The sequence below is a fragment of the Malus domestica genome, chromosome 04 (assembly GCF_042453785.1).
Source record: "Malus domestica chromosome 04, GDT2T_hap1".
Taxonomy (NCBI): domain Eukaryota; kingdom Viridiplantae; phylum Streptophyta; class Magnoliopsida; order Rosales; family Rosaceae; genus Malus; species Malus domestica.
In genome coordinates this window covers 4,654,603-4,670,626 of record NC_091664.1, presented here as the reverse complement: position 1 = coordinate 4,670,626, position 16,024 = coordinate 4,654,603, and the positions used below count along the sequence as shown (strand labels likewise).

General features: G+C 39.8%; 2 protein-coding genes, 1 long non-coding RNA gene and 1 other non-coding gene across 5 annotated transcripts; 3 read left to right on the top strand and 1 right to left on the bottom strand.

Annotated features, from left to right (window-relative positions):
• Positions 1-246: 246 nt before the first annotated feature.
• MIR156Q (microRNA MIR156q) lies at positions 247-334 on the bottom strand. Its single transcript, NR_120853.1, has one exon. It is a non-coding gene; the product is annotated as a microRNA MIR156q (primary transcript).
• Positions 335-3,223: 2,889 nt separating this feature from the next.
• On the top strand, positions 3,224-4,583 carry LOC114824598 (uncharacterized). Its single transcript, XM_029101767.2, has 2 exons — positions 3,224-3,440; positions 3,598-4,583. The coding sequence occupies exons 1-2, from the start codon at positions 3,243-3,245 to the stop codon at positions 4,219-4,221; spliced, it is 822 nt and encodes a 273-aa protein (XP_028957600.1). The 5' UTR covers positions 3,224-3,242; the 3' UTR covers positions 4,222-4,583.
• A 1,404-nt stretch (positions 4,584-5,987) lies between these two features.
• Positions 5,988-8,292, top strand: LOC139195126 (uncharacterized). The gene is made up of 4 exons (XR_011579764.1): positions 5,988-6,229; positions 6,406-6,542; positions 7,149-7,207; positions 8,008-8,292. It is a non-coding gene; the product is annotated as an uncharacterized lncRNA (long non-coding RNA).
• Positions 8,293-8,474: 182 nt separating this feature from the next.
• LOC103447329 (uncharacterized) lies at positions 8,475-12,334 on the top strand. Of its 2 annotated transcripts, XM_070819921.1 has the most exons (6): positions 8,475-8,619; positions 8,806-8,950; positions 9,034-9,155; positions 9,686-9,752; positions 10,575-10,644; positions 10,966-12,334. In XM_070819921.1, the coding sequence occupies exon 6, from the start codon at positions 10,970-10,972 to the stop codon at positions 12,332-12,334; it is 1,365 nt and encodes a 454-aa protein (XP_070676022.1). In that variant the 5' UTR covers positions 8,475-8,619; positions 8,806-8,950; positions 9,034-9,155; positions 9,686-9,752; positions 10,575-10,644; positions 10,966-10,969. The 2 variants fall into 2 exon arrangements, with proteins under 2 accessions (XP_070676022.1, XP_070676023.1); XM_070819922.1 differs by lacking the exon at positions 8,475-8,619 and having other exon boundaries at positions 8,630-8,950.
• The last annotated feature ends 3,690 nt before the right edge of the window (positions 12,335-16,024 follow it).

Here is a 16,024-nt window from a genome sequence, read left to right as displayed (position 1 = left end):
CACACACATGTGTAAAACCTATATATGTATATATGTGTGTGTGTGTGTGTGTGTGTGTGTGTGTGTGTATGTATATTTAATTATTTCATGCTTTCCAAGATTTATCAATCGAGATGCACTCTATATGTTAGTACTACTTGTTCATCTTGAAGGAAGTTCAGATAGAATGGATAGACGATTAATATGGATTATAGAAAGGCATCATATGGCTATATAAAGGCAATAGGGAAGGTAAGGGGCTGGAGGTGTTGACAGAAGAATAGAGAGCACAAAGGATGGAGATGCTGCCTTGTTCTTGCATTTCCTCATCTGTGCTCTCTATCTTCTGTCAGCAAATTCACCTATGCCTCCTCCATCTACAAATATATATATATATATATAGCAACAAAACTTAAAAATATTACCACTAATTGCAAGGCAAATGAAAGATAATGAAAGAACTTAAAAGTTGAGAGCCACAAAGACAATTTGGGTTGGGAGGGAGAGAGGGAGAGAGAGCTGATCTTGGGATGAACTTAGGGGTGGTTTGGGAGTGAGGTGCTTAAAAAAAAAGCACCCATGAAAAAAAGCTGTGAAGGTTTTAGGTGTTTGGTAAACTAAAAAAAAAGGGCTTATTTTGGAAGCTGCTGTGAGAATAAGCTAAAATCAAAGGAAAATGCTGAAGCTGCTATTTGCAGCTTTGGAAAACTGGTTTTTTTTCAAAGCACACGGAGCTACATTGCTCCTTTAATGAAAAGACCCACTATCAGACTGTTTTTTTTTTTCCTAAAGCACTTTTACAAAAAAGTTTATCAAACACTCTGTTGATTTATTTCACAGCCGCTTATTATCACAGCAGTTTTTTTTCAAAGCACAGCAATACCAAACCAGCCCTTAAACTTCCAATGCCACTATTTATAGGGAAGGAGTAAGGTCTAAGCATGCATGCATGTTGGCATGTCTTATCATGCATGAAGCCGTTTTCTGTGAGATGCATAAACGAATAAAATGTTCCCCAAATCACGATAATTGTGTGCGTTCCTGATGCCTCACGCAAATCGGGTGTAGTAGTCAAATGATATGGATTCATTCCAAAAGTATTAATTATAATTAATCGTGGATATACACCCAAAATTTGGGAATTAAAGTGCTTGTGGCAATGACTAAAATTTTCAAAATATTTCTTGCTTCTTTATGGAAACGTACACTTGCCAGGTACTTCTTTAAAAAATGCATTCGAATATTTAATCAAAACTTTGTCACAGTACTTTTTACTTAACTAAGTCATTAAGTTTCTGTCCTTAAGCATTCGTGGATGCTAACCAAGTCTGGATAGGGGCCATGTATTTACATCTGCATAGAGTAGCACCATGTTGGTGAACTTGTCACCAAAATATTAAATTATGGGTGGCGTCAGGGATTAGGCATGCAGGCATGCAAGTTGCCAGGAAGCATGGAGATTTGGAGACTCCCCGGCCACTCAGGCCTTATCTTAGAATACGTAGTCGGCTCATCTTCAAGGATATTTTGCATGATCAAATATCATTGGGCGGTGAATATCCACCTGTCATTACCCCCATAGCTTCCCCCTAATTATTCATCTTGTCACTAACTATATTACACTTTGACCTCACTCATTTTCTCAGTGCTAAAAGTCTTGTCATATTAATATCAACAAGGTTCCCACTCGACTCACTTTCAGTGCGCACAAAGAGTCTTGTTATTGCAAGTTTTAAGGCATACTATCGATCGATTCCATTTTAGGCATATCCTTAAGGCTAAGATTCTGCCATTCTATCACACTATATTACATACTTTCTTTGGTCCGGTTCAGTCCATAAACCATATGATCATAATCGTTTGTTCAATTCATTATCGAACAATAAACCTTTATCGTCGAACGCATAAGAAGGTGAAGAATCCTATTTGGGTTTGCTCACCTTGTTAACCCAATAGTTTTTTTATTATTTTGGATTTTTTTTAAATTTAAATGTTAAAAAAATAAAGTTAACAAGTTAAGTTTTAAATTAAGTGTCAACATATTAGTAAAGAGACATAAATGAAATACATTGACAGCAGACGTTGAGCCGACAAATCTAGAGCACGCCCACAGCCAACACCTAGGAAGATGAAAAGTAGCATTGTCTTTTTTGGCAAAAGGAGGGTTCTAACGTTCAATTCCTAAATTTGGAACATGCGTCGTGACATGGACCGCAGGGAATCTTGCATAAATGATCATATAATCGAGATTCCGTACACAGGGTGTTACATCACGTGTCACTAAATAAATGGTAAGATATGTGTACCAAAAAGTTAATAATTTAAAAAATAAAATTTTCCACCATTCCTATTAAAACACATGATGTGTTCCCGTTACAACTAAAAATTTCTCTCAAATATGGCTGTTGACTTCCCAATTATAGGAGCAGCGAATCCCGAAGGAAGTTTCGCATTGCTTTTTCTAATTAATACTCGCTATGATGTTTGTCACACAAGAAACTCACCATGCATTGCGCACGAGTGATGTTATATTTATTACCTAATTATACAACTATTTGTACCATTTATACCATATTTAAAAAAAAATAAAGTTCATCAACGCATGTGTGTCTATTTCTATTATTTCCATCAACGCAGTTTTTAGTTCACACCACAAAAATCAGGAGACACACGTAGGCACTTTAACCTTGATTATGGGTATTTATCATATACAGCTAAATTTTAACCCCTAATTTCATATACGTCAGTTTTTATAGAAAATTTCAAAACTTTCAAAAGTCAATGTGCACAAAAATAAAAGTCTCCATTATCCAACTATGTACCTTTTGTATGTCAAGGTTCGTGCATGTTAACATGGGTCCAATTACCATTTAGCATTATGTAGTGATATTCATCTTTATATGCAAGAGAGAGGTGTCAGTTCTCTCCAAAGGCGAATTTGAACCACATTATTGCTAATCCATTGTGAGGCTAAACCTACCCCACATTATTCTTCAAAAAAAAAAAAACATCGGTTCAGTCTTCAATGTACCAACAAAGTGCCCTATAAATTGGAGTAGGATTCTCTTCCCTCTTATTTTCATCCCCTTCCCTCTTCTCCTCTCACAGATTGCTTTTTGTTTTCTTCTGGTCATTAAAAAAATTAACACAAAACGTTGACGTGGCTAAACTGTGTATGTTCAAATAGGAGGAGAGGTAGAGTATGAGCTCCCTATAAATTTGCTTCAGTAGGCTGTCAGACGCGGCCATCAAACAATCAAAATATGGAGTTTTCTAAGACCCACTTGTTTGTTACTTGCCTTCTCTTTCTATCTTCTTCTTGTTTTGGTGATCAAGGATCCCCAAACAAACAGTCCACCAAGTTTGCTGATCAACATCGACTCTTGAAGCATTGGATCAAGAGGCAGGTTCTAAGCGGTCCAGATGCTGATCCTGCAATTTATGAATCAAAGAGACAGCAGGTTCATCGGAAACCTCACTCAACATACTTATTGGATAATTAAGCTATGGATGCTAACTATAACTCCATTAGTTTTGGCACTTTCTTTATTTTGTTATAGTCAATAAACAAGAGTCTATATGTTTCGTTTTCTCAGTTGTTTGTTTTGGTTTTGGCAGGTTCCTACGGGTCCAAATCTTCTACATAACTTCGCCCAACCGCCTGTGGAAGTGTTGGATGATCCTGCAAAGTATGAATCAAGGAGGCAGGTTCCTACCGGTCCAAATCCACAACCGCCTGTAGAAGTGTTGGATGATCCTGCAAAGTATGAATCAAGGAGGCAGGTTCCTACCGGTCCAAATCCTCTACAACCGCCTGTCGAAGTGTTGGATGATCCTGCAAAGTATGAATCAAAGAGGCAGGTTCCTACCGGTCCAAATCCTCGACAACCGCCTGTAGAAGTGTTGGATGATCCTGCAAAGTATGAATCAAAGAAGCCGGTTCCTACCGGTCCAAATCCTCTACAACCGCATGTAGAAGTGTTGGATGATCCTGCAAAGTATGAATCAAAGAGGCAGGTTCCTACCAGTCCAAGTCCTCTACAACCGCCTGTAGAAGTGTTGGATGATCCTGCAAAGTATGAATCAAAGAGGCAGTTTCCTACCGGTCCAAATCCTCTACATAACTTCGCCCAACCGCCTGTAGAAGTGTTGGATGATCTTCCAAATTATGATCTTATGAGGCTCGTGCCTTCTGGTCCAAATCATGAAGAGTCTCCTGACGAATCACCTTCAAAGGTATAGTCCGCCACCACCATCTTCACGTGCAAATTATGATCATATGAGGCTTGTGCCTTCTGGTCCAAATCATGCAGAGTCTCCTGAGGAACTGCCATCAGTTTCTTCGGCAGGGAAGCCAATGTTCATTGGAAACCTCACTCAAGACGCTTATTGGATAATTAAGCCATGGATGCTAGCTATAGCTCCATTAGTTTTGGCGCTTTCTTTATTTTGTTAGCAATAAACTACAGTCTATTTTTCGTTTTCTCAGTTGTTTGTTATGGTTTTTAGTTTGGTTCTGTAATCTGATCAGTTATCTGATCAGTTATCAAATCTCTGTACTGTTTTCTTTCAGCTTATGAGATAATCTATATACATACTATATATATCGCATGCAAGGCATTTTATATGTGGCAATCACTGACGGTAGAAAAGTTCAGTAAATTTCCAATTCATTGGGTCTATGCCAGACAATACCAGAAACCTAGGTATATCGACTCGAGCAAACTCTACATACAGAATGTCACAGTTCAAAGAATTTTTTTCACGGATATGGTTTTAGGGTTTTAGGGTTCAGGGCTCGTTTATAACGATATGGTTAGCATTTGGGTGCCCAGATCACTGCCTATACTAAAACCCAACCCTTGCTTTGGTTCTTTTATTTCAATCTGTCCTGTCTGTACAAATTATAATATACTGAATTTCTTTTTCTTTTTTTTCTTCCCCCTCTCTTCGCTCTCGCTCTTCGCTTTCTCGCTGCAGTACCTAAACTTCTCAAACCACAGACCAACCAAAACCGAACCCTTTCCTCAAACTCTTCTTTCTCCCTTCTCTCTCTCCTCTCTCTCTTCTCCCCGCGACTAACTGGTGCACAGTGGCGGCCGGCGAGAATTTTTTGATGATTCCGGCAACGACCGCCCTCGAAGTTGATCTCAGACGATTCCTCATCACATCAGGTAGCTTCTAGATCTATTGCATGTAAAAATCTGTTTCAATTTTCTGGATTTTGTAAATTTTTATGATTTGTAGAATTCTTTGTTTGAATTTCTAGGTTTTGGAGAATTCTTCACTGAACTTTTTTTTTTGGAAACTTCTTTTTATATATGAATTATTCATTTAGATTCTTCCATCTCATATGTCTAAATGATTTTAGGAATGATTTTATTAATTATTGTCTAATTTTTTTTCATATTTATTGTTGGTAAGTTTTTTTCTGATTTTCTTATCTTCTAATCTTTTTCTAACTTTCTTATCTTCTTGTTAACTTTTGATTAAGTCCAAACAACTTATTACATTTACGCTTGCACGCTACTGTACTTACACTGTTACACATGTCTTTGGGATCAACATACAGAAAAATAACAAGAAGTAAATAACTATAAAAGATGAGAAAACTTTGAATAATTCCAAATATTATCTGACCATTGTGACAGCCCGTCCCTAATTTTAAGAATTTTTAAAGTTTTAATAAAGGATTTTACAAAAATGCCCTTTGAGGTACGTGCATTATTCGAGGTTAATCATCATGTCGTGCCATCTAAGATTTGTTTTCTTGACATATCCTCGTAGTAATCGTCGTTACGGACGCGTGGGCGCAGACGGTTCGTGATTTGGAGTTATATCGAAGAAGTTATTAACGTTTGAAATTTGGAATTTTAAGGAATTATAATTTTAGTAAAATATAGAAATTCTTTTATAAAAATGGACGGCCCAGATTTAATGATGAATGAAATGGATGGCTGGGATGAGGGAAAGGTTTTTGGTGTGTGTATGTGTATGAGAAGAAGAAAAAGAAAACAGAAAGAAAGAGAGATTGGGCAAAACTGCCCAATCGGAGAAGAAGTAGGAGAGGCGAATCAGAAGAAGAGAGAGGGAGAAACTGACCAACCAGAGGAAGGAAAGGAGGGAAAGGAGGGAGAGTGGTGAACGGGGGAACAGGAGGAAACGGGTCACCCTTGACCCGCGCGTCCCATGCTTCCAAATCGGCGGGTTCTCGCCTTTTTCGTCCAATTTTCCGACGAATTGAATCAAGGTACCACTCCCAATCAACATCTAGACCTTCCCTCTTCACGTTTCACCCCAAGAATCATTGAATTTCGTGGTGATTTCGCGAAGAACACCCCTACGGGTGCCGCGACTTTTTTGTCTAAATTCTTCAAATTTTGAAATGTTTTCTTTCAATTACTAACACCATTAACATTCCTTTAGGACCTAGAACAAATCCCAAGAGGTAGTAGAGGCGTTGGAACAATTTTGAAGGTCGAATTGGAAACACCCAATTCTAGGGTTCTTCACGGTTTTGGTGAAATTGAAGCACTTCCAGGCCAAATTGGCCTTGGACACAGGTATGAAAGTTGTTCTACTCATTGAGATCTTCAAATCTGCAAATTTTGGTAATTTTTCGAAATAGTTGAATTTTCCGGCGAGCCGGGGCGGCCAACCGCCACCCGCGGCGGCGCGTGTCCAATGGCCCGCCAATGTCATTATTAGCATGTGTTTAAGGTTCTAGGTTCAGTTTTGATAATTGAGGGATGTAAATTGAATAATTGAACCTAAGTTGGTTACGATTCGTGGTTAGATGAAAATATGAATTGACGATCCGACCGTTGGATCGTCACCAAACTTTGATACGTTGTAATACGTAATATTTGAGGATTATAGGAACTTACGGATTGGGAATCCGATTTACGGATCTTCCGGAATTGGAGTTGTAAGTTCATAAAATAGAATGTTAACCGTCACTTAGTTTTGGAAATTGACGGAGATCCGACCGTTGGATGGTAATGAAATTTTAGGATATTGTCCTAGAGGTATATTGTGGACCTCTGAAAGTTATGGATTTGAAATCTGAGTTGCAGATCATCTGGATCGAACTACGTAGTGACGTGTCTTATATAAGTTATGTATTCTATCGGCATGATTTCTGAGGTTGGATTTGTTTATTGTTCTAGGCGCTAATCTTCATGACGCCTTGATGTACGGTGCTAGGGAGTTGTTGGGCGAACTCCAGGTGAGTGGGCAGTATTTCTGTTAATACCTATATACTATTGATATTTTTCCCAGAAATTGAGTTTGAATGAAAATACGTTTTTAAATGCCATGCATGCATAATATGTGATATGTGAATTGATAACTGATGCATATATATATGTGAATTGGCGCGGAGGACGCACATGTGAGTCTTATTATTATTCAGATGAGTTATTTTATATGAATTGCATTGAAAGCTCATAACATGCCCCTAGGTGTTAGTGCTTATATTATTATTCACCACACCGCACGCTCGCCTTGGATCCAAGTAGGTGGATGTCGTACAGACCATGTGAGGGTTCCGACATGCCAGTCGTACAGACCATTAGAGGGGTTCCGACTGGTGGGTGACCTTAGATATGCACGCTGATGATTGATGTGAGAAGCACTAGAGCGTATTTATACACCTGTCATCGTACAAACTATCTTATGTAGTTCCGAGTGACGTGCAGAGTTAGACCGTACAGGTCACCGAGGTGACTCCGGTTGGATTGGATGTTGAGCTTTAGAATCAGCCGTACAGGACCACTTGAGGGTCTCCGGTTGATTTATTTTCACCTGATTTATATTGATGCATTCTGATTATGTTTTTGACACTTGGCATGGCATATTTTTTTGAAAAGTGTTAAAGGATTGTGATTTGAGATTTTTCTTATATATATGCTATTTTCTGGTAAAGTATACAGGTTTTACAGCGAGGGGTTAGAAATGTTTTAAATGAAAAGTTTTCAAAAAACTTTGTTTTACTGACCCACTCAATTTTGTTTTGCGCCCCTCCAGGTCCTAGATAGCAGAGCTTTGGTGGCCACGAGGAATCCAACGGTGTTCTGACAGAATTCACAAAAGTAGGACTCACCCTCGGGGGTTTCCATTTAGTAATTGTATTTTAAGAGCTTCCGAACTATGTAAATGGTTACGTCACTCTCACGTGACGGCCAGCACGCCCTCCTTCGGGACGGGGTGTGTCAACCATGGCATGACAGAAAACATGAAACAATGAGTAAGATCAAAATATAATTTATTAATTACATTTTGATTTTTAATTATTATTATTTTTCTTTCTAATTTTAATGTATTAATTTTATTTCATTATAATTTTCATTTTCATTTCATTTATCGTGATATATTTTGTTGTAAACATTTAGATAAATTAATTTTTGTTATACAATATATTTCGATATACTTTTTCTTCTTCATTTAGGTACATTAAATTCATTATAATACATTTTGGTGCATACATTTAAGTACACATTTCGATACAAACATTTAGGTGCATTAATTCAATATAATACATTTCGATGCATATATTTCAGTACATATGTCACAGCCCGTCCCAGAATTACTAAATACCGAGGACGTGAAATTACAGAAACGCCCTTAAACGGGATTAAGGTGCGTAAATTTGGTATTTGTTTTACACTAAGATCCTAAACTAGGGTTAGAATTATATTAGTATGTGTTAATTTAATTTGTGTTTGGACTTAGGGTGGGGTCCTACCCCCTAAATCCCTCCCCAAAACCCGTTTTTGTTGTCTCTCTCATCTCCCTAGTCACTCTCTTTCTCTTTCTTCATTTCAGAAACACTCATTCCCTCTCTCTTACTCTCATTCTCTCTCAAACTCTCGGACAAACACCCAAGACCTTGAAAACTTCACAAGTTAAGGTTGAGGAAGGTAGCATCGTGTTCGTAAGGACCATACGAACACATTGATATTATTTTCAGGTAAGATTTCCCACGATTCCATGTAGAAAACTTAAGCTCCGAAATTGCTACTGTTCATGAACTTAAATTTCGTTGTGTTTTAGGCTAAAGCAAGATCACCACGAGTCTTAGGAAGTCCTAAGGAGGCTCGGAGTGCCTCGTTTGAACAAAATGGACGTCGGGATCGTTGGGTTCGAGTTTGGCCGAATTTGAGGAATTTTGGAAGGTATGATCTAGTTGTTTTTAGGCCCTAAAACCCTTCCAACGTGATAGTACATGTTAAATGCTTCATTTTGGTATAAAATTCGAAGAAATTGGTTGAAAAACGAAGGAGAATAGTGGATTTGAAATTTTTCCAGAAACCGGCGACTCGCCGGAGAAGACAGGGAATCTTCCGTCAAGTTTGACGGAATATTCCGACGCCGTTAGTTAACTTTAACGGAAACCGTTAGTTTTTAACGGAATATACTAGGATTTGACGGAATATTCTCTAACGCCGTTCACTGTAGCCGTCAGTGTGCATGTCACGTGGCCGCGCGTGGGCCGCGCGTAGGTCCGTGCCACGTCAGGCGCGTGGGGGCGCGTGAGACCTACAAAAATTATTTTAAAAATTTGGGAGTGATCCTGAGGTTGTGTAGGTCACTGTGGTATATTCATATACCCAATTTGAGCATCGTATGAAGAATTAATTACCTAGTTTGGTTTAGGTGCGTTAAATGTGCGTTAAATGATTGTTTTAAGTTATTTCACTTCTAGGTGGAACTTTTAACGAGGACGAGCACATCCAGGGGCGTCAAGGGGGTTACGACCCGGCGACATACCAGTGAGTGGGCATTGCTTTCTATATATATACCTATATACTCGATTTCCCCAGAAATCAAATTTAAATGAAAAGTATATTGAAATGAAATATGATGTGATTGCCATGCATAGAATATTATGGATATTATGAACTGTCGTATGATGCATATATGTATGATGGTGCTGTGGAAGCACAGGTAAGTATTTAATTAATATTATGATGATGATGATGATATATTGAGCTCATATCCTGCACCATGGTTTAGTGCTTATAGTATTCACCGCATCGCACGCTCGCCTTGGATCCAAGTAGATGCTGGTCGTACAGTCCACGCGGAGTGGGTACGACGGGCCAGTCGTAGAGTGTTAGTGAGATTATGACTGGTGGGTGACCTTAGGTTATTGTATACAGATGATTGATGAGAGAAGCACTAGAGCGAATATTACCATGAGTCGTTCAGACTACATTAGGTGGTTCCGACTTATGTGCAGAAGGCCGGACAGGTCACGCGGAGTGACTCCGGCAGAGAGTGAGATTGATAGATGTTGAGCTCTAGGTTCAATCGTTCAGGGCTATTAGAGGGCCTCCGATTGATTATTTCTTTTACCTGATTATATTATGTTAATGCATTCATACTAAACTGTTGAAATTGGCATGGTACATTCTTTATTGAATCTGTTATAAGATTGATGATTGAGACAGTTGAGATATATATATGCTATATACTATTTTTCTGGGAAAGTATACAGGTTTTCCAAAAAGGGGTTATAAATGTGGATTTATGAAATGATTTGGAAAAGCTTATTTTCGCCCACTCACGTTTTCTGTTTTTCGCCCCTCCAGGTTCTAGTTGATAGTTGAGGCGTTGGTGGCCTACGAGGACTGCTTCGGCGTTCTGACAGACTAAATAAATGTAGGATTCACCCGAGGGTGTTGTAAATTAGTTATGTTCCTACTTGACTGCACCTAGATGCTTATGCTCTGTTTATGTGTGTTTAGTACACTCTTATGCACATAGAATGCTAGGTTGTAAATAACTGAAATTAGTGGTTTTCGTTGACTCGTATTTTGTTATTAAATCGTTTCCGCTTGCGTTATGGTTACGTCACACTCACGTGACGGCCAGCACGTCCTAGTCTTCGGGTTAGGGTGTGTCAGTTTGGTATCAGAGCATAGGTTGCAGTCCTATATAACTAATGAGTTCTTCTATTGATTTTGTTATGTTTTCTGTCAGAATTATGCCGCCTCGTAGAGATCCTCGCCGTGCTGCTGAGCCTAATTTCCCCGATATAACTCAGTTAGGGGCAGCAATGGCTCAAGCTTTTCAGGCTAATATCCGTCCTCCTCAGAGAACGCCCGTAGAGACGATGTATAATATGAAATTGGAAACTTTTGAGGGAAATGAAGGTTATGAAGGGGCAGAAAAGTGGTTGGATCGAATTGAGCAGACCTTTCAAGTGATGCAAAGTCAGGGAAACCTGCCAGCTAATAGATGGGTGGAGACTACCACCTGGTTTTTGGGCCGTGAGCCAGCTGCGTGGTGGATAAATCAGTCGAGGCACATGGCACCTGAAAGGGCAGCCGAATGGGAGGTATTTAAGGAAAATTTTATGAAGAGATTTGTTCCTCCGGAATATATAGATCGCAAGAAACAGGAATTCACCAGTCTGAAGCAGAGAAATATGTCTGCACATGAGTACTACAGGAAGTTTACTGATTTATCCCGTTATGATTCTGATTTAGCGGGTAATCAAGCAGAAATGCTTCATCGTTTCAAGCTAGGATCTAAGAAGAAGTACAGAACGTTTGCCAATGCACTTCCCTGTGCCGATTATCATGAGTATTTTGAGATTCTGGTCCGGATGGAAGACTCTGATAATCTTCCGGACAGTGAGGATGAAGAGGATAAGGGTAATGGTCAGAAGAAAAATGAGAAAGGTAAAGGTGTTTCCATTCCAGGACCTCGTCAAATGCAGAATTTCAAGAAAAGTGGAATGAGTTCGAGTTCTTCCAGTGGTGGATTTAGTGCCACAGGTCCGAGGAGAGGAGGTGGTAGGTTTGGTAATGGACCTAGATTTTCTGGTCAGAGAGGCTTTAGTGGTGCTGGTAATTCGGGTTCTCCGTTATGTCGCCGTTGTAATTTCCGACATCATGGGGAATGTAGGAGAAGCAGTGGTGCATGCTTTACATGTGGTCAGACAGGACATAGAGCTATGTATTGTCCCCAGAATCAGCAGAGGCCCCAGCAGCCTGTTATGCCAACATCAGCACCGACTCAACAGAACTTTAATTCAGGCAGTTATGGCCAGGGTGGTCGTGGTGGTGCTTATCACTATCAGGGTGATGCTGCTCCTTATGCTCCGGGACAGTATCACTATTCCCAGGATCCTTATTTTCAGAGTGGATATTCTCAGGATCAAGGAGGTTATACTTCATATCCGTCTATGCCAGCTAGCGGATCTCAGTGGTATCAGGGGGGTCAGCCCCAACAGAGCGGAGTTGCTGCTAGTAGTACAGGGTCGTTTAGGCCGCCTGCCCAGGCAGGTCAAGGACGTACTCATCAGGGACGAGGTAACCAGAGTGGCAGAGGTCGTGGAGGATGACAGCCAGCTCAGGGACGTGTGAACCACATCTCGCTGCAAGATGCTCAGAACCATCCAGACTTGATTATGGGTACGTTGAATGTTCTTGGTCATTTTGCTAGAGTCTTGATTGATTGTGGTGCTACACACTCTGTGATTTCTCATACATTTGCTCAAATAACGCAACCTCATCCTTCACCTCTAGGGTTTGATTTAGAGTTTGCTATGCCTAGAGGGGATAAATGTTATGTTGATAGTTTTTACTCTGGGTGTCCAGTGATGGTAGATAATGTCATTATGCCTGTTAATCTTATCCCGTTAGACATCGTGGATTTTGATGTGATTTTAGGGGCGGATTGGTTGCATTATAATCGCGCCCATATAGATTGTTACGGGAAATCAGTTACTTTTCTTCGTCCTGGACTACCCGAGGTTACATTTGTGGGTGAAAGAAGTGGGGTGAGGCATGGTGTTATTTCAGCCATAAGGGCAAAGAAGTTGTTATCCAAGGGTTGTCAGGGATACTTGGCACATGTGGTGTTAAATGATGTTGATTCCGGTAGTGTGGAGGAAGTCGGAGTAGTCAGACACTATCCTGATGTATTTCCAGATGATTTACCTGGGTTGCCTCCAGATAGAGATGTGGAATTTTCGATTGATTTGCTTCCAGGTACGAACCCTATCTCTTTGACTCCTTATAGAATGGCACCAGCGGAATTAAGAGAGTTGAAAATTCAATTGCAAGAGTTAATTGATAAAGGTTTCATTCAGCCTAGTTCTTCACCTTGGGGAGCTCCAGTGTTGTTTGTAAGAAAGAAAGATGGAACTTTGAGATTGTGCATTGATTACAGGCAATTGAATCGGGTGACGATTAAAAACCGTTATCCCTTACCTCGTATAGATGATTTGTTTGATCAGCTCAAAGGTGCCTGTGTGTTTTCTAAGATCGATTTGAGGTCTGGGTATTATCAATTAAAGATTAAAGATGAGGATGTTCATAAAACAGCTTTCAGGACTCGTTATGGGCATTATGAGTTTTTGGTGATGCCATTTGGATTAACGAACGCTCCTGCAGCTTTCATGAGATTGATGAATGAAGTATTCCAGGAATATCTTGACAAGTTTGTTATTGTTTTTATTGATGACATCCTGGTATATTCTAAGTCGGAATCAGACCATATTCGACATCTTAACTTGGTGTTAAGGAAATTGAGGGAACACCGGTTATATGCCAAATTTAGTAAATGTCAATTTTGGCTGGATCAAGTGGCATTTTTGGGACATGTGGTATCAGCTCAGGGAATTCAAGTGGATCCTCAAAAGATAGCAGCAGTGGAAAATTGGGAACAACCTCGAACGGTCACTGAGGTGCGGAGTTTTCTTGGTTTGGCAGGTTATTATAGACGGTTTGTTCAAGACTTTTCTATGATTGCCTTGCCATTAACGAAGTTAACCAGGAAGGATGTTAAGTTTGAATGGGATGAAAGTTGTGAGCAAAGTTTCCAGCAGTTGAAGTATTGCCTTACTCATGCACCTGTGTTAGTACTTCCTGATGATGATGGTAACTTCGAGATCTACAGTGATGCTTCTTTGAATGGTTTGGATTGTGTTTTGATGCAGCATAGTAGAGTGATTGCCTATGCTTCTAGGCAGTTGAAGACTCATGAAAGAAACTATCTGACTCACGATCTTGAGTTGGCAGCTATTGTGTTTGCTTTGAAGATTTGGAGACATTATCTCTATGGCGAGAAATGTAAGATCTTTACCGATCATAAAAGCCTTCAGTACCTTTTCACTCAGCATGATCTTAATCTTCGTCAGAGAAGATGGTTGGAATTGTTAAGTGATTATGATTGCACGATTGAGTACCATCCGGGTCGTGCAAATGTGGTAGCTGATGCTCTGAGTAGAAAACCTCAAGGGCGACTTAATGCTTTGTATGCCAGTCGTGTTCCTCTTCTGGCAGAGTTGAGATCTACTGGAGTAGAGTTAGAATTGGAAGAGCAAAATGAAGCTTTTCTTGCCAATTTTCAAGTCAAGCCAATTTTAATTGATCGGGTGCTTGCAGCTCAATCGTTGGATGAAGAAATTCAAGAATTGATCAATTTAAGAAATGAAGGGAAGAAGAAAGATCTCAAGATCCGAGGATCAGATGGTATGCTTATGCAAGAGAACAGGATGTATGTGCCTAATAATGAGGAACTGAAGAAAGAAATCTTGGATGAAGCACATTGTTCGGCTTATGCTATGCACCCAGGAGGAACTAAAATGTATCATACCATTCGACCATTCTATTATTGGCCGGGTATGAAGAGGGAGATTGCGGAGTATGTGATTAGGTGTATTGTCTGCCAGCAGGTTAAGGCTGAAAGAAAGAAGCCGTTTGGGAGATTGCAACCACTTCCCGTTCCCCAGTGGAAATGGGAGAATATAACGATGGATTTTGTGTATAAGCTGCCACGTACACAAAATGGTTTTGATGGCATTTGGGTGGTTGTAGATCGACTTACCAAATCAGCACATTTTATTCCAGTAAGGGAGAAATACTCTTTAAATAAGTTGGCTCAGTTATTCCTATCGAAGATTGTAAAGTATCATGGTGTCCCAGTGAATATTATTTCTGATCGAGATCCAAGATTTACTTCTAAGTTTTGGATAGCTTTTCAAGAAGCTTTGGGTACTAGATTGCTTTACAGTACAGCTTATCATCCACAGACAGATGGTCAGTCAGAGAGAACTATTCAGACACTCGAGGATATGTTGAGATCCTCTGTGATGCAATTTGGTGATTCTTGGCATGATCGCTTGGATTTGATGGAGTTTGCCTACAATAATAGTTTTCATTCGAGTATTGGAATGTCTCCATTTGAAGCACTTTATGGTAAAGCTTGTCGTACGCCATTATGTTGGTCAGAGGTTGGTGAAAGAATACTTGAAGGGCCAGAGATTGTGGATGAGACTACTCAGAATATTCAGGTAATTAAATCTAACCTGAAAGTGGCCCAGGATAGACAAAAGAGCCTAGCGGATCGACATACCACGGACAGAATGTATAATGTGGGCGACTATGTTTTTCTGAAATTATCGCCTTGGAGAGGGGTGGTTCGCTTTGGAAAGAAAGGAAAGCTAAGTCCCAGGTACATTGGACCTTATGAGATCACTGAGAGGATTGGTGAAGTTGCTTACAGGTTGGAGCTACCTCCAGAGTTGTCTAAGGTACATAATGTGTTCCATGTCTCGATGCTTCGGCATTATGTGTCAGATCCTTCACATGTGATTCCTCCTCAACCATTGGAAATTAATCCGGATTTGACGTATGATGAGAAACCAGTGACTATACTGGATTGGAAAGATAAGACTTTGAGGAATAAGACCGTGAGCTTGGTAAAAGTATTGTGGAGAAACCATTCAGCTGAAGAAGCTACATGGGAAACAGAAGAACGAATGAGAGATATGTATCCGAGGTTATTCTATGACTTTTGATGTTCTGGTTAGTGATTGGAATTTCGGGGACGAAATTCTATAAGGAGGGGAGATTGTCACAGCCCGTCCCAGAATTACTAAATACCGAGGACGTGAAATTACAGAAACGCCCTTAAACGGGATTAAGGTGCGTAAATTTGGTATTTGTTTTACACTAAGATCCTAAACTAGGGTTAGAATTATATTAGTATGTGTTAATTTAATTTGTGTTTGGACTTAGGGTGGGGT